This window comes from Salmo trutta, chromosome 3 (genome assembly GCF_901001165.1).
Source record: "Salmo trutta chromosome 3, fSalTru1.1, whole genome shotgun sequence".
NCBI classification, from domain to species: Eukaryota; Metazoa; Chordata; class Actinopteri; order Salmoniformes; family Salmonidae; genus Salmo; species Salmo trutta.
The window spans coordinates 43429081-43446251 of record NC_042959.1 but is presented as its reverse complement, the minus strand read 5'-3'; the positions used below and the strand labels follow the sequence as shown (position 1 = coordinate 43446251).

At 44.3% G+C, this 17171-nt stretch overlaps 1 protein-coding gene across 6 annotated transcripts in view; it reads right to left on the bottom strand.

Moving 5' to 3' along the window:
- Window positions 1-14690, bottom strand: part of LOC115175678 (endoprotease bli) — a 54151-nt gene extending 39461 nt beyond the window's left edge. For 5 of the 6 annotated variants that reach the window (XM_029735139.1, XM_029735124.1, XM_029735134.1 and 2 more), the window contains exons 1-3: window positions 13846-14418; window positions 12021-12124; window positions 679-774 (exon numbers count right to left, since the gene is read on the bottom strand). In XM_029735139.1, the coding sequence (XP_029590999.1) occupies window positions 679-774; window positions 12021-12124; window positions 13846-13902 (257 nt within the window). In that variant the 5' untranslated portion in view covers window positions 13903-14418. Of the gene's footprint in view, window positions 1-678; window positions 775-12020; window positions 12125-13845; window positions 14419-14497 lie in introns of those variants that run through there. The other variant, XR_003872085.1, reaches the window with a different exon arrangement.
- Window positions 14691-17171: the final 2481 nt, after the last annotated feature.

The window sequence follows — 17171 nt, the reverse complement described above, 5'->3', positions numbered from 1 at the left end:
TGATGCATGCGTTACTTTCAGAATCCTATCTCTACTGGGCGCGTTTCCATGATCCGATCTCGACTTAATTTAGTTCTCGCAAGCGAGCGGAGAAAGGCTGTTTGGAGAAATGTCATGACAGCTACCTCCATAAAAATGTATAGAGGGTAAACCTCTGCTCTTTGCCATTGATTGCTTCTGTGATCGTGGCAAGTGTGTCATCTCTACGTCTCTATGGGTCCATGTTCGTTCGGTCTATAACCAGAAAGGCTCTAGAGAAAGATTTTGAATGAAAAGATAGTAAATCTGTACAGATCTTTGGCTTACAGTATATATGGATAATTAAGCAGCACTTGTAGAGTAGCAGAGGAAAGCAGTGCCACAGATGAAAGGAGAAACTAGTGATCAAACCTGAGTTAGTATCTCGCCTTACTCCCCCCGATAGTCAAACAAACGATCAGGAAAGTAACGCAAAGTAATATAATGAGTAATATAACGCATTAATTTCCACACAAAGTAATATAGTAACGTAACATGTAACATGTTACTTTTGTTAAACGCAACGAATAATATGTAATACATTACTTTTTCCAAGTAACTAATCCCAACACTGGCTACAGTACAGTATATGTGGTATACATGATGTGTGTGGTGTGTTTACACCGTGTGTGTAACGAGTATCTGTCGTGGATGTGGTACCCTGCTCCGTTGACACTCCATCCTGGCTCTTTGGGGTCGGGGACCTTGGCTGTCATGGCGATCAGATGCTGCACATCCCTCCACGTCAAGTCAGGACTGGGAAGATAAAGACGAATATCATCAAATACATGAATGTACAATATGTGTATTGGACACTCCATCAAACCCCAGCAAGAAGCATTCATTCCTTCATGATACTCCTGATATTCCCTTATGATGAAATCTAGAGGGAGTTGAGCATACACAGGAACACATGTAGGCTAAACACGATTTGGTATGAAACACGTGTGTATTTGGCTTAGCATAGAAAGTGGACACACACATGAAAATGTGCACATGATTTGGGCCTGCCATTGTGCTTATTACTACGCATCCTCTACAAGTAAAATAATAGGTTTAAGTCATTTCAAGCTTAATAAAGTTGGCGAAAACTATGAATTCAACGAATTATATTGGAGACGTAACAAAGGGGTTGGCGGAAAGAATGAATAGAGGGGACTTTTAATCCCGAGCTGGGTATTCTAATACAGCAGACTCAAGTGTCATGTCAAGCAATATACTAATGGAATCCAATTAAGACCTTTAAACTGCACAGAGAGCTAGAGGATATTAGCTCCGTTTTCTCTAACAAAAGACCAAAGGGTCGTCAAGGAGAGCCTTTTCAGGATATAAAAAAGCATAAAGGAAATTGGGTTTTCTCCCTTTATCCACTCATTATTGCTGGCTAAGAAAATAGACTTGAATGGATCTTAAAAACTGTGTTGACCACCCATTTCTAACATTAAGTTCTCGGACTAAGTGGCACTGGTGTCGGCTTCGACAGCCAAAGAGAAGTTGTCATGTCTGCTACGCAAAAGCACAACAAACTTAATTAAAGGTGGTTAATACGGTTGTGGCGACGCCGTGTCAAGCTCACATACTGTACACGTTGGTGTCCTTTACATAACATGACCAGCTGGTAGCTAAACTGTACTATATCCAACTACAACGTCCCAGTTTTTCAGTTTGAAAATAGTGGCTTGTAAACAAATCCCATTTAGACAACAAGCATGTTTCTCAATTGTGGAATGAGGTTCTACCTGCTCAATACAACTGTCATTTTACATTTATATGTAAGTCATTTAGCAGACACTCTTATCCAGAGCGACATACAGTCATATGACAATCCCAAGGTCATGGTTAATACAAGAACATCTGTAATGCAACACCCATTTGTGATGCTGGAAGACGTAATCTATGGGCAGAAAATATCAGGCACAGTCCAACCAAACCATTCCAATCACATATAGGGGGGAAATGCTTTCAAAAAGCTTTCTTTTACAATAGAAAACAAAACAAACAAAAAACTGGCAACCAGCATGTGCAACCGGCAAGTGCTACAGTACACCATAGGAGTAATACCACTAATAATAGAAAAGATCAAAAATAAAACAAAAAAAGGAGAGCACAGCGCAATCAATTATTTTAAGCTTTGATTTCAAAAGGATCCAGAGTGGGGAGCTGGGCTTTGTACTTTTGAACTGTTGCTCACAGTGTGTGTATGTGTGTGTGTGTATGTTCTGTAGTAAATATAGACAGTGCTGTGGCGTGATTCGGTTAGCGTGCACTTCCCCCCCACGCTCCCTCCACCTTCCCCCTCCACCCCCCCACCCCTCTGGTGAAATCAGAGAAGCCCCCCCCGGCCCCGACTGGTTTGCATAAAGCAAACTAAATTACATTTGCTTTGCTAAATCAAAGCCTGTATGGTATTCCAAGCTGCTCTCTCTGGGACAAATTACTTCAAACGGCCTCCTTTGTATCATAACAGAATAAAATAAAAAAAATCAGCCCAATCAGCACCTCTCCAAAACCCTCGACTCGGGAATTAATTATTGAACCCTGGCGCGGATTTCTCTGTCTCTTAGCACACAGTGACACAGATCTATTTATTTGGAAAAGAGCATTTTGCTCTTAAAAACACACTATTGGCTGGGAACCTGATTTAATTTCTCTCTGTCTATTTGTGGGTCTGTTTTCTCCCTCCCTTCCTCTCGCTCCCTCTTTCTTTCTCTCTCTCTCTCTCTCTCTCTCTCTCTCTTTCCTTCTCTCTGTTTTGGCACCACATTTCTGTTTTCCCCCTACAGGCATGAGTAGGGTTTGGGCCACAGCAGAAACAGCCTCCGAAAGCTCAGAATACCTCCTGGCATTTTACCCAGGACAGCCAGAGACTGAACTACTAAATATGCCCCAAAACTCCCCATAGCACCCACCCTCTGTCCACTTTCCAAGCCCCACAAACCCTCCCAAACCCTGGGCAGACGTCTGAGTGAGTGAACACACAACTGTTTACAAATCCCCAGTTAATAGGATCACCCCTCATTGAGTTGACTGCTCTGATGCATCTGATGTAATCTATTAGCTGTATGATAGTCAGTGTACTGGGCAGATCAATAACCCTAGCCTTCTTATTACTCCACTGTGTACGGTTACTCCTCTTTACTGCTGCTGGTTAGGAATAGCATGCATGTTTAACGGTGTAGGGTGTGTGTGCATGCGTGGTGAGTGTGTGCAGGCATGCGCGTGCGCGTGTGTGTGTTTACGGGTGTGTCTGTGTGTGCATGCTGGCGAGTATAGGAGCTGTGAGTGTCTTATATCTGTAAGAGCTATTTCCAAGCGAATGTTCTGTGTTTATATTTTGCCCCCTAATAGGGGAAGATGTTTCGTGTGAATCTGTGTGTGCATGCTGGAGTATATTGCTGGTGCTGTGTATACTTGTGCGTATGCATATGTGTGTGTGTTTGTTCTGAGTGAGTGTGTGTGTGTATGTTTTCGAGTGTGTCTCTAGCTACTAGGTATAACTGTGTTTCCAATTAAGTTGAACCACAGGCCGGATCAATGCGGCCCCTCTGTGTGTAGGAATGAGCAGCCCTGGGCCCTCGGAGCATGCCCACGAATAATTTATCACACACACAGGGTCTGGGCAGGGGGGAGGATGGGGTGAGGTGGGGGAGGGGGGGAGAGCCACAAGGACAGTGTCCAGCCCACAGGAGGAGGCTATGCAGCAGGGATAGAGAGAGCGAGCGAGCGAGCGAGCGAGAGAGAGAGGAAGAGAGAGAGGAAGAGAGAGAGGAAGAGAGAGATGGAGAGAAAAAGAGGGCAAGAGAGGGATCGAGAGATAGGAAGAGAGAGCGAGACAAGGTCAGGACCCACAGGAATAACATTGTCCCTGTTAAATCATTTACATGAAGACAGAGCAAATCAACAATAAACTATTTATTTCTGCACTGTGGAGTCTACAGGGAGGAAAAGAGGAGAAGGGGAAAAATAAAAACTAGGGTAAGTACAGAGGTTAAGGGAAAGAAAGTGATACAAGTGCTGATATATATAGACTTATGCAAAGCATACATACAATACAGTGATCAATATTTCCAGTTTTTCATATTTTGAGCAATGACTGAGGGGTATATCTGTGTGATGCTTTTCATTCAGGGGGATATGATCCGTTAGAACATTGCACTCGAGCCTGGGCTTGACTATCTCATTTTAGGAAGCAAACATATATTCAGCAAGGGTACACATCGCATTAGGATCTTCTGAAGAAGCACTTCAGACCTTACAGGCTAGAGAGAGAAGAGAGAGACAGAGAGGTGAAAAAGAGAGAGAGAGGGGGAAAGAGAGGAAAGAGAGAAAGAGAGAGAGAGGGGGAAAGAGAGGAAAGAGAGAGAGAGACTACATACACTTACCCACATCAACACACAGTCCGACACACATCCACACACTGATTAACTACACAAATCAGCACTGCACTGGTTGCATTTAAAGGAGATCACAGGCATGTAGTTATTGGACGAGGCCTAATTGATAAAACCATTAGTAACACTTGTGCAGATAACAGATAGGGAGAATCCTAGTCTGCGCACAGTCACTCCAAATGGGCTCACTTAGGCTTAAAGTACGCCACATTAAAAGATTATGGCCAAATGTGGAGAGTTCCTATGACTCTGGCTCCCATTTCTGGGAGGATTAATAGGGACAAAATGAAGACAGAGCAGGGAGAGCAGAGCAGAGATGATGAAGATCCTGTCTTTTAGTGTGTTTCTGAGGTTGAGGGTGAGGTCCAGGGACTGTTGTGTGTAAGGCCCTGATAATACGCAAACCACACATAATACCCCAATCATCGGTTTGTGTCTCAGGGAGTGTTTGAGTTGAGACCAATTAGAGGCTGCTGTCCCCACTGAGAACCCTAGCTGATTACACACTACACCAACCCCTATTGAGCGCCCTGCTATCCTGCTCTCAGTGGCTCAGACAGATAGACAGACAGACGAAGATGGACAACGCAGAGCGGAAGAGAGGAGACAGAAGGTGGGAACAGAGGGAAAGAAAAAAAGAAACAGGGTTGGAACAGACAGAGGAAGGGGGAGAAAGAAAGAGAGGGTGAAAAAGTGGGGTGGAGTTGGAGAGGTGGAGAGAGAACGAGAGAGAGAGATAGAGAGAACTGCCAGTTCACTCACACCGGTCTGTGATTGGAGCAAATTAAAAGATCATTTGTTTGCGCTCATGTGTCTGAATACGGGACCTTTCCCAGAGCGGGGCTGGCTGACCCCTGGCTGAGCACTGGCCACCGGGGTTAATGAGGAATCATCTCTCACACACCATCCTCCAATAATAACCTGACCACAGAGTCACACCACATACTCACACACAGACAGAGTGACAGGAGATGCTTTAGTCTCGCCACTGGCCAGGCCATCATTGTAAATAGGAACTGTCTGGTTAAATACAGTTATAATAAAATACAGTAAATGTAAGGGTAGAGCTTGGGGTTGTCATTGGTGATGGGAGACTAGAGCAGTACAGACAGACTAAGAGTGTCGGGAGCGGGTAAAAGAGAGGGATGATAAAAGGTGGACTGAAGATGGAGGGAATGAACAGAGGTTGAGAGAATTAGTAAAGAGGCAAAGTAGCCAAAATGGGGTTGAGAATGTTGAGAATGTAAAAGATTGAAATAGACGTACAGAATATTAAAAAGCTGTAAAACTAAAGACAGGATGGAATGAAGTATGTGATATTTACATAGAGGGACTAAAGTAAAACTGGAAAAGAGATTTGGAGTCAACACATTGAACCAGGAGAAAAGGGTTGGAGAGTAGACAGAGATAATTATTTTAATTGCACAGTGTGTGCGTGTTTTTTTGTACTCTGTTTGTGAAGTTGTGGGTGTTATGACAGTACTATTGTATGTGTGTGTGTGTGTGTGTGTGTGTGTGAGTGCATGTGCTCTGCTCAGCTCCATTAAGACGTGAGGGAAATATCAGCCCTGGGATGTGACAAATAGAAAAGGCTGTGTGGTGCAGCTCATACAAGCCCTTAACCAGTAATGTCCTGGGAGCGCAACTCGCCCAGGGGACCTCCGGTCCATTTTATGGCCAAGCGGGCGAGACTGGGCCGGCGTGGCATGACAGGTGGAGCGGTAAAGCCCTGCCCCGGGCTCATCAATAACACTGAGGAACGGCAGCAGGCAGACGCCACGGACAGCTACAAAGTTACAGAGCTACAATCATGACTAGGGCCCAAGTCCACACACCAACGCAGTGCAGAAAGAGAGAGACAGAACAAGAGAGAGAGAGAACGAGAGAGAGATTAGGAAATACACTATCTTTATGAAAGTATATGGACACCCCTTCAAATTGGTGGATTTGGCTATTTCAGCCACACCCGTTGCTGACAGGTGTATAAAATCAAGCACACAGCCATGCAATCTCCATAGACAAACATTGGCAGTAGTGGCCTTACTGAAGAGCTCAATGACTTTCAATGTGGCACCATCATAGGATGCCACCTTTCCAACAAGTCAGTTCATCAAATTTCTGCCATGCTAGAGCTGCCCCGGTCAACTGTAAGTGATGTTATTGTGAAGTGGAAACATCTAGGAGCAACAACGGCTAAGCCGCAAAGTGGTAGGCCACACAAGCTCACAGAATGGGACCGCTGAGTGCTGAAGCACCTAGCGCATATACAAATGGTCTGTCCGCTGTTGCAACACTCAATACCGAGTTCTAAACTGCCTCTGGAAGCAAGGTCAGCACAATAACTGTTTGTTGGGAGCTTAATGAAATGGGTTTCCATGGCCGATTATCCGCATACAAGCCTAAGATCACCATGCGCAATGCAAAGATTCGGCTGGAGTGGTGTAAAGCTTTCCGTCATTGGAATCTGGAGCAGTGGAAACGGACAGAGTGATGAATCAAGCTTCACCATCTGGCAGTCCGACAGACAAATTTGGCGGATGCCAGGAGAACGCTACCTGCCCCAATGCATAGTGCTAACTATACAGTTTGGTGGAGGAGAAATAATGGTCTGGGGCTGTTTTTCATGGTTCGGGCTAGGCCCCTTAGTGCCAGTGAAGGAAAATCTTAAAGCTACAGCATACAATGACATTCTAGACCATTCTGTGCTTCCAACTTTGTGGCAGTAGTTGGGGAAGGCCCTTTCCTGTTTCAGCATGACAATGCCCCCGTGCACAAAGCGAGGTCCATACAGAAATGGTGTGGAAGAATTTGACTGGCCTGCACAGAGCCCTGACTCAACCCCATCAAACACCTTTGGGATGAATTGGAATGCCGACTGTGAGCCAGGCCTAACCGTCCAACATCATTGCTCGACCTCACTAATGCTCTTGTGGCTGAATGGAAGCAAGTCCCTGCAGCAATGTTCCAACATCTAGTGGAAAGCCTTCCCAGAAGAATGGAGGCTGTTATAGCAGCAAAGGGGGACCAACTCCATATTAATGCCCATGATTTTGGAATGAGAGTTTTGATGTGCAGGTGTCCACTTAATTTTGGTCATGGTTGAACATCCCCAATAGTACAACTACCTGGTACAAACAAATCAGTGCCTCTTGGTGGATTTAGTCTGGGAGTGAATGCACTAAATTAAAAAGCCTACAAAGCATTTTACTCCATAAAAAGACAATTCTCCCAAATAAATATTCCTATCCAGATTTGAGGCAAAATATTCAATAGTGTAATTTTACCAATTGACCTATATATGGAAGCAGGATTTGGGGTCCAACCTGTAATTACGAATAAAAGCATTTGGAGAAAATGAATTATCCTAAATATCCAAAAGAAAGTACCAAATAACACACGCAGAGCAGAACCTTGAAGATTCCCTTTAATTGTAAATATAAAGAAAAGTACACAAAAAATGTTGCAACATTTGAAATTAAGACCCAAAACATCTATACAATTCAAAGCACTGGAAACCCAAGAGCTGAATCCCAATGACAGCTGTTATTCTAGGTGACGGAGAAATCGCAAATAAACTGGGTGACTTCTACTTTTACTTGAGTAACTTTCTATTAAGGTATCTATACTTTTACTCATGTACTGTATAACAGTTGGGTACTTTTGATAGCATGCAATGTGGGGTAGGAAGAAGGACGAAGTGGTGTATTGTGGGAGTTGTTCCCTGCAGGGGTCTTCACTGTGTTGATCACACAGAGCACATAATATACTGCTCATTAACATAAAGGGAACACTTAAACAACACATCCTAGATCTGAATGAAATAAATTATCTTATTAAATACTTTTTTCTTTACATAGTTGAATGTGCTGACAACAAAATCACACAAAAATAATCAATGGAAATCCAATTTATCAACCCATGGTGGTCTGGATTTGGAGTCACACTCAAAATTTAAGTGGAAAACCACACTACAGGCTGATCCAACTTTGATGTAATGTCCTTAAAACAAGTCAATATGAGGCTCAGTAGTGTGTGTGGCCTCCACGTGCCTGTATGACCTCCCTACAACGCCTGGGTATGCTCCTGATGAGGTGGCGGATGGTCTCCTGAGGGATCTCCTCCCAGACCTGGACTAAAGCATCCGCCAACTCCTGGACAGTCTGTGGTGCAACGTAGCGTTGGTGGATGGAGCGAGACATGATGTCCCAGATGTGCTCAATTGGATTCAGGTCTGGGGAAGGGGCAGGCCGGTCCATAGCATCAATGCCTTCCTCTTGCAGGAACTGCTGACACACTCCAGCCACATGAGGTCTAGCATTGTCTTGCATTAGGAAGAACCCAGGGCCAACCGCACCAGCATATGGTCTCACAAGAGATCTGAGGATCTCATCTCGGTACCTAATGGCAGTCAGGCTACCTCTGGCGAGCACATGGAGGGCTGTGCGGCCCCCCCCAAAGAAATACCACCCCACACCATGACTGACCCACCGCCAAACCGGTCATGCTGGAGGATGTTGCAGGCAGCAGAACGTTCTCCACGGCGTCTCCACTCTGTCACGTCTGTCACGTGCTCAGTGTGAACCTGCTTTCATCTGTGAAGAGCACAGGGCGCCAGTGGTGAATTTGCCAATCTTGGTGTTCTCTGGCAAATGCCAAACGTCCTGCACGGTGTTGGGCTGTAAGCACAACCCCCACCTGTGGACGTCGGGCCCTCATACCACCCTCATGGAGTCTGTTTCTGACCGTTTGAGCAGACACATGCACATTTGTGGCCTGCTGGAGGTCATTTTGCAGGGCTCTGGCAGTGCTTCTCCTGCTCCTCCTTGCACAAAGGCGGAGGTAGCGGTCCTGCTGCTGGATTGTTGCCCTCCTACGGCCTCCTCCACGTCTCCTGATGTACTAGCCTGTCTCCTGGTAGTGCCTCCATGCTCTGGACACTACGCTGACAGACACAGCAAACCTTCTTGCCACAGCTCGCATTGATGTGCCATCCTGGATGAGCTGCACTACCTGAGCCACTTGTGTGGGTTGTAGACTCCGTCTCATGCTACCACTAGAGTGAAAGCACCGCCAGCATTCAAAAGTGACCAAAACATCAGCCAGGAAGCATAGGAACTGAGAAGTGGTCTGTGGTCCCCACCTGCAGAACCACTCCTTTATTGGGGGTGTCTTGCTAATTGCCTATAATTTCCACCTGTTGTCTATTCCATTTGCACAACAGCATGTGAAATTTATTGTCAATCAGTGTTGCTTCCTAAGTGGACATTTTGATTTCACAGAAGTGTGATTGACTTGGAGTTACATTGTGTTGTTTAAGTGTTCCCTTTATTTTTTTGAGCAGTGTATAAACTCAGCAAAAAAAAAACGTCCTCTCACTGTCAACTGCGTTTATTTTCAGCAAACTTACAATGTAAATATTTGTATGAACATAACAATATTCAACATCTGAGACATAAACTGAACAAGTTCCACAGACAAGTGACTAATAGAAATGGAATAAGGTGTCCCTAAACAAAGGGGGGGTCAAAATCAAAAGTAACAGTCTGTATCTGGTGAGGCCACCAGCTGCATTAAGTACTGCAGTACACTCCTCCTCATAGACTGCACCATATTTGTCAGTTCTTGTTGTGAGATGTTACCCCACTCTTCCACCAAGGCACCTGCAAGTTCACGGACATTTCTGGGGGGGGAATGGCCCTAGCCCTCACCCACCGATCCAACAGGTCCCAGATGTGCTCAATGTGATTGAGATCTGGGCTCTTCGCTGGCCATGGCAGAACACTGACATTCCTATCTTGCAGGAAATCACGCACAGAATGAGCAGTATAGCTGGTGGCATTGTCATGCTGGAGGGTTATGTCAGGATGAGCCTGCAGGATGGGTACCACATGAGGGAGGAGGATGTCTTCCCTGTAACACACAGCGTTGAGATTGCCTGCAATGACAACAAGCTCAGTCCGATGATGCTGTGACACACCGCCCCAAACCATGATGGACCCTCCACCTCCAAATCGATCCTGCTCTAGAGTACAGGCCTCGGTGTAACGTTCATTCCTTCGACGATAAATGCGAATCCTACCATCACCCCTGGTGAGACAAAACCGCGACTCGTCAGTGAAAAGCACTTTTCGCCAGTCCTGTTTGGTCCAGCAACGGTGGGTTTGTGCCCATAGGCGACGTTGTTGCCGGTGATGTCTGGTGAGGACATGCCTTAAAACAGGTCAACAAGCCCTCAGTCCAGCCTCTCTCAGCCTATTGCGGACACTCAGCACTGATGGAGGGATTGTGCGTTCCTTGTGTAACTCAGGCAGTTGTTGTTACCATCCTGTACCTGTCCCGCGGGTGTGATGTTCGGATGTACTGATCCTCTGCAGGTGTTGTTACACGTGGTCTGCCACTGTGAGGACGATCAGCTGTCCATCCTGTCTCCCTGTAGCGCTGTCTTAGGCGTCTCACAGTACGGATATTGCAATTTATTGCCCTGGCCACATCTGCAGTCCTCATGCCTCCTTGCAGCATGCCTAAGGCACGTTCACGCAGATGAGCAGGGACCCTGGGCATCTTTCTTTTGGTGTTTTTCAGAGTCAGTAGAAAGGCCTCATTAGTGTCCTAAGTTTTCATAACTGTGACCTTAATTACCTACCATTTGTAAGCTGTTAGTGTCTTAACGACCGTTCCACAAGTGAATGTTCAATAATTGTTTATGGTTCATTTAACAAGTATGGGAAACAATGTTTAAACCCTTTACAATGAAGATCTGTGAAGTTATTTGGATTTTTACAAATTATCTTTGAAAGACAGGGTCCTGAAAAAGGGGCATTTCTTTTTTTGCTGAGTTTATTACTGCCAGAAATGTATATGATTGCCATAGCCTGAGGGACACCTCACGAACATTAATTCCCTTTAGTTTTTACATTGTATATTACGTACAAGCAATACATAGTGTAACCATCATCCATGTACATTTTGTTATTAATTTATTAGCCATTGTTAATCTTATTCAATTAAATGTATCGACCAAAAATTACACAATACAACAGTAGTGTTGTGCCTGTATACATGATTATACAGTATGTAGTAGTATTATTACTACAATGAACTATTATTATTACATTTTAATAAATGCTCTTATCCAGAGCGACTTACTGGAGCAATTAGGGTTAAGTGCCTTGCTGAAGAGCACATCGACAGACCTTTCACCTAGTCATCTCGAGGATTTGAACCAACGACCTTTCGGTTACTGGTCCAGCGCTCTTAACTGCTAGGCTACCTGCCGCCCCACTACTGAAATGAACTGTATTTAATGATCCTTTATTCATTATTTACTGAAATACTGTACTACCAATATTGCTTTGGCAATATCTACAAATTGTACTTTATGCCAATAAAGCATTCTATATTTGAGAGAGAGAGAGAGAAAACACTTGCACAAATAGACAGAGAGAGAAAAGGGAGCTACTTGAACTTAGACATAAAGATGGGAAACTAAGACAGCTAATAAATACAAAGCGAACTACCTAAGCCATGGAATGCAGATGAAAAACAGACAGTGGAGAAAATGACGCAACAGTTGAGTAAGGTTCAGGAGGGGAGAGGATGACCAAGGCTTACTTGGTCTCCAGGACAAGGGCCAGAATCGCAGCAGCGATGGGTGCAGCACTGGATGTCCCCGCAAAGTGGGTGACACAACCGTCCCCTAGACTGGACACTGTCACCTGCAGAGCACACAACAGAATACTGTACATTTCAATTGCAACTTAACAAATTTAGTGGTGTACACACACAACAACAATAATGTTCTATGTGCAGGGTATAAAAAGGTGCTATCAAAAACCTAAAAGGGTTAGGAGAACCTTTTTGGTTCCAGGTAGAACCCTTTTGGGTTCCATGTAAAAACCCTTTTGGGTTCCATGTAAAAACCCCACAAATGTGTTTACATCCCTGTTAGTGAGCATTTCTCCTTTGCCAATATAATACATCCACCTGACAGTTGTGTCATATTGAGAAGCTGATTAAACAGCATGATCATTACACAGGTGCCCCTTGTGCTGGGGACAATAAAAGGCCACTCTAAAATATGCCATCTCAAGTTTTGAGGGAGCCTACAATTGGGACGCTGACTGCAGGCATGTCTACCAGAGCTGGTGCCAGAGAATGTAATGTTAATTTCTCTACCATAAGTCACCTCCAACGTCGTTTTAGAGAATTTGTCAGTACTTCCAACTGGCCTCACAACCGTAGAACACGTGTATAGCGTCGTGTGGGCCAGCGGTTTGTTATTTTCAACGTTGTGAACAGAGTGCCCCATGGTGGTGGTGGGGTTATGGTATGGGCAGGCATAAGCTACGGACAACGAACGCAATTGCATTTTATCGATGGCAATTTGAATGCACAGAAATACCGTGACGAGATCGTGAGGCCCATTTCTTTTAAGGTATCTGTGACTAACAGATCCATATCTGTATTTCCACACGTGAAATCCATAGACTAGGGCTTAAGGACTTTATTTCAATTGACTGATTTCCTCATACGAACTGTAACTCAGTAAAATCTTTGAAATTGTTGCATGTTGCTTTTATATTTTTGTTCGGTATAGTTTTTTAGACCATGCACCTGGGATAATTGTTGAATGTGTGTAGTACACTCTTTGTTTAACGGTACCAAACAAACAAATAAATTCACACAAACAGTGTAGTTAGCTATTTTGCTCTCGGGTGAAGAATTCAGTGAAGTCACACGTGGGGGAACTGATTTTGTAACAGCGACCAGGGGATATTTCTCACTCACTCTCACACATATACACACCTAACGCTCCTCCACACCTGAGGGGTATCCTACAATGCAGTTTTGAGGAGTTAGCGAGGTAACTTTGGTCAACTCGGAGTTCAACTCGGGATAACCAGTCATAAGAAAGTGGCTCACCTTTTAGCTAGGTACATTTCTATGGCAACGAATCCTTCAGAACTAACCTGCTCCGGGGCAGGGTAACTCACGGCTACTCCACTTACCCTGAATTTAAATCGACTGAGCCACAAGTTGAGGACCAATGAAACCATATTCCCTCTTGCAAAGATTCTGTCATCATCGCATTCACTTGAGGAAGACGACCGAATAAATATTTAGTTAATTCAACGTTTTTTTGTGTGTGCTAGAATATGTCACATTACACATTTAGCAATGACAGAATGCATTTTAAACTTCACACACAGTAAAACTTTTGTATGGTTTAATAAAATTATGTTATCGATAGCAGTGGGAAAAAGGGTGCTTGTTTGTTGTGCATTGATAAGCACACTAAAATAGGCATTAACGACAAATAATAAAATAAAAGACTGCACTTTTAAAAGCCTATTTCACAACATAGCCTGCTGAATTTGCACGATAACTTTTCTTTCATTTAGATTTGGGCACAAAGGTAAATGTGTCACTGACTCACAAATGGATTGATGTCGCAGCATTGTCTCAATGAAGAGTTGAGTATTCCACTAGCCATGTGCAACGATCACACGCAGCTACAAGCCTGCTACAGTTAGCGGCAGGCGGACAAGCAATATCCACCGTCGTTGTACGGATGAAGCCTGAGCTGAAATGTGACGCTAACTGGTTAGAAAACCCTGAGTAAATCTAGCTTGCTTCGTAGGAAACACCTCTGACCATCAATGTGGTGACTGACTGAATGCCGCAGGGGAGTAGACTGGTAGTGGCAATAGTCACAGACAGTGGTATGTGTTACAGGGTAATATTACACTGTTTAGTCTATATCCATGGAGCTGAGCAGGGCATGCAGACATTTTTCTTTCCTGGCCTTCGACTTTGTCACACTCCTGAACTTAGTGCACATCAACACCTCTCTTCCTTCCCTCGTTCACTCTTTTTCTCTGCCGCTTCAGCCGCGGTGCTACGCTTCACCTCCAATTAACACTTGCGATTGTGTGTGTGCATCCACACATATCCGCCAGCCCAGGTCAACCGTGAGGCCGCTATAAATATCACAGCAGTTAACAGGCTGCTAACAGGAGCTAAAGAGCAGGGCTGCACTCACTCTCACACAGTGTCGAATAGATATACACGCACACAGAGAGACTTACTAGGGGTAGTGTATTTCCCAAACTGGCTCCAATTAGAGTGACAGCCATGACGGCAGGGCTCACCTAAAAAGGCGGGCTTGCCCGTGTGATTGACAGCCCCAACGGCAATGCTGTAGACACTGTTGACATAGCCGTCTGCTCCACAGTGGTCGTTCACCAACCCACCATTACCAGACGCCCACACAAAGATACTGCCTACCTCGCCCCTGTATTAAGGTGAAAGAGAGGGGAGTTGGTGGAAGGATCAAATATAATAGAATGGAATAGAATTACATTGAATAGAGAAAAGCGAGTATGCATGCGTGCATGAGTTTGAGTGTGTGGACGTGCATGTGTATGTGCATGTACAGTATGGGTGTGTGTATACTTGCGTGCTTGCATGTACTTTGCCTGTGTGTGTGTTAACCTTACCTTGCCCAGCCTCAGTGCTTTCTGTGTGAGTGTCCCCGGCCCGGCCATTTCCTGTCCGTCGTCCCGCGGGCCCCAGCAGCACACGTACACATCAATGAAGTCGTTGTTGAAGGTCAGAGATGTGGCCTCCACGGAGTCCGTCACCGTGCCGTCCAGAAAATCGATACCTGGCCAGGTCAAAGGTCAGAGGTCACGGGGCAGAGGGAAGAGGTCAGGGGTAACAGTTCATTCCAAGGATTATTTATTACTGCTCATTAATTATGATGCCAATCTAGCTCGGTGAATTGGTTTGAACAGCTGTTGGCTTTTAGCGTTATAGAGTGACACTAGAATCAAAACAGTGATTTTCAGAGGATATTCTTATTCAAATGTCCCAATACATTTTCTTGTTGATGCATACTTACGCTCTGGACTGTACGGCTGTATTGTATTAGTCATCCTCACTAAAAAACGAACTACAACACCTCAAACCCAAAATGAGATGTTAAATTAGGTCTGTATGGCTCAATAACACACACACTAATTAGATTGATTTCTCTCATCACCACTTGTGTAAACTCTAATTCACAAATACAGCTGAACATCAACACCTAAACTGGCTGCAATAGACGTATTGATTACTGGGCTTTATGGAAGAAATGCACTGCAAATGCATTGTTCTGTTGTGGATACGCCCGTGGTCCCTTTGTCATCATTATCAAGCCTCAGCGCTATGATTCACTTTAACTAGTTCTGCCTCCAAAAACCACCCTATTCCCTATTTTTTTTGTGCACTGCTTTTGACCACGGCCCATCAAAAGTAGTACGCTATTCAGGAAATAGGGTGCAATTTGGGACTCATGCATTATCTCTCCAGCTGATGTCACAACCAAATCACTGGCATTGCATTACCCTGTTGTCATTGCCTTTTATTGAGCCATTTCACTACATTTGATGTGTGATTGTCCTCATAGTATGCTATCGCTGCACTGCTACATATCATATAGTTTGTCTGGTAATATAAACACCGCTCTTCTCTTCTTCATGAACGTACTGTTACTGTATTGTTCATTGTCACCTCGCCTAGCGTCTCCTATACAGTCTGATTGAATCATATTCTTTATGTTGTTATTAAGGCATGGCTTATATTATATATTTCATTTGCCATAATATTATTTTAGATTTTCAAATGGTATACTGTAATAGACAATATCATGTCTCATAGACAATGTACATTTGTCATAGTACAGTGCAATCCTATTATACGCACATATTATAGTAGTACAACTAGTACAATTATTCAACAAGATGCATATTTGAATCATACAATCACTTCTACCGGTATTTTATTTTGATAGATTACATTGGCATGGACATGGGCAGTGTTGTACTCCCCACCGATCCTGGAGTTGAAAGTGATGCCCACGTCACAATAAGAGTTGTTGGCCTCCATGGCCACTTCCCCTGTACACCTGGTGCCATGACTGGGACAGATGAGAACATTATGTCATACACATACACACACAAACACGTACACACATAAACACGCACGCACTCTCTCACACACACAAAAACGACTGTATCTCTACACAAATTTAGACAAATAACCCATTCCAAAAATGAGGAAACAAAACTAAAAAGGAAAGATGACTGCAAATAGTGAGAGATGACAGAGGAACATGAAGAATGAGAGGGGGTGAAAGAGTGAGATGAATGTAGAGATTAAGAAGTGTGTTACCCGTTCTCCTCGTCTCTGAGTGGCGTGGGATCATGGGAAAGGCCGTGTGAGCCACGCAGGTCAAAACTGGCAAAGGCCTCCTGAGAGACACACCATAGTGAAATGTCATGGAACAACATGGAGAGCATGTAGCCTGATCCCAGATCTGTTTTTGCTGTATAGCCAACTCTTATGGTTTGTAGGAGTTGGCTATACAGCTCAAAACAGATCTGGCATCAGAATAGGGAGGATGAGGAAATGACACAGGAAATAATAAAATGGCATTTCTGGAAGTATATTGATGTGTCATGATAATCTTCTATGTATTGTCATGCTTTCTCATTCTATACGAGGACAAGATGTTCACCGTTCGGTGAGGAGATGACAGGCTACACCGCAGAACAGTGATATGTGTGTCTATCGAGTCAAATATGATCAAGGAGGTGCACTCAAGGAGACAGGAGTCAGAGTACAACCCCATGTAACCCTACTTCAATCTCTCTCTCAGGCTGTACATGAGTGCCAAACTACATGTTGGCCTGTTGGCTTTGATCTGAACTGTGGCTC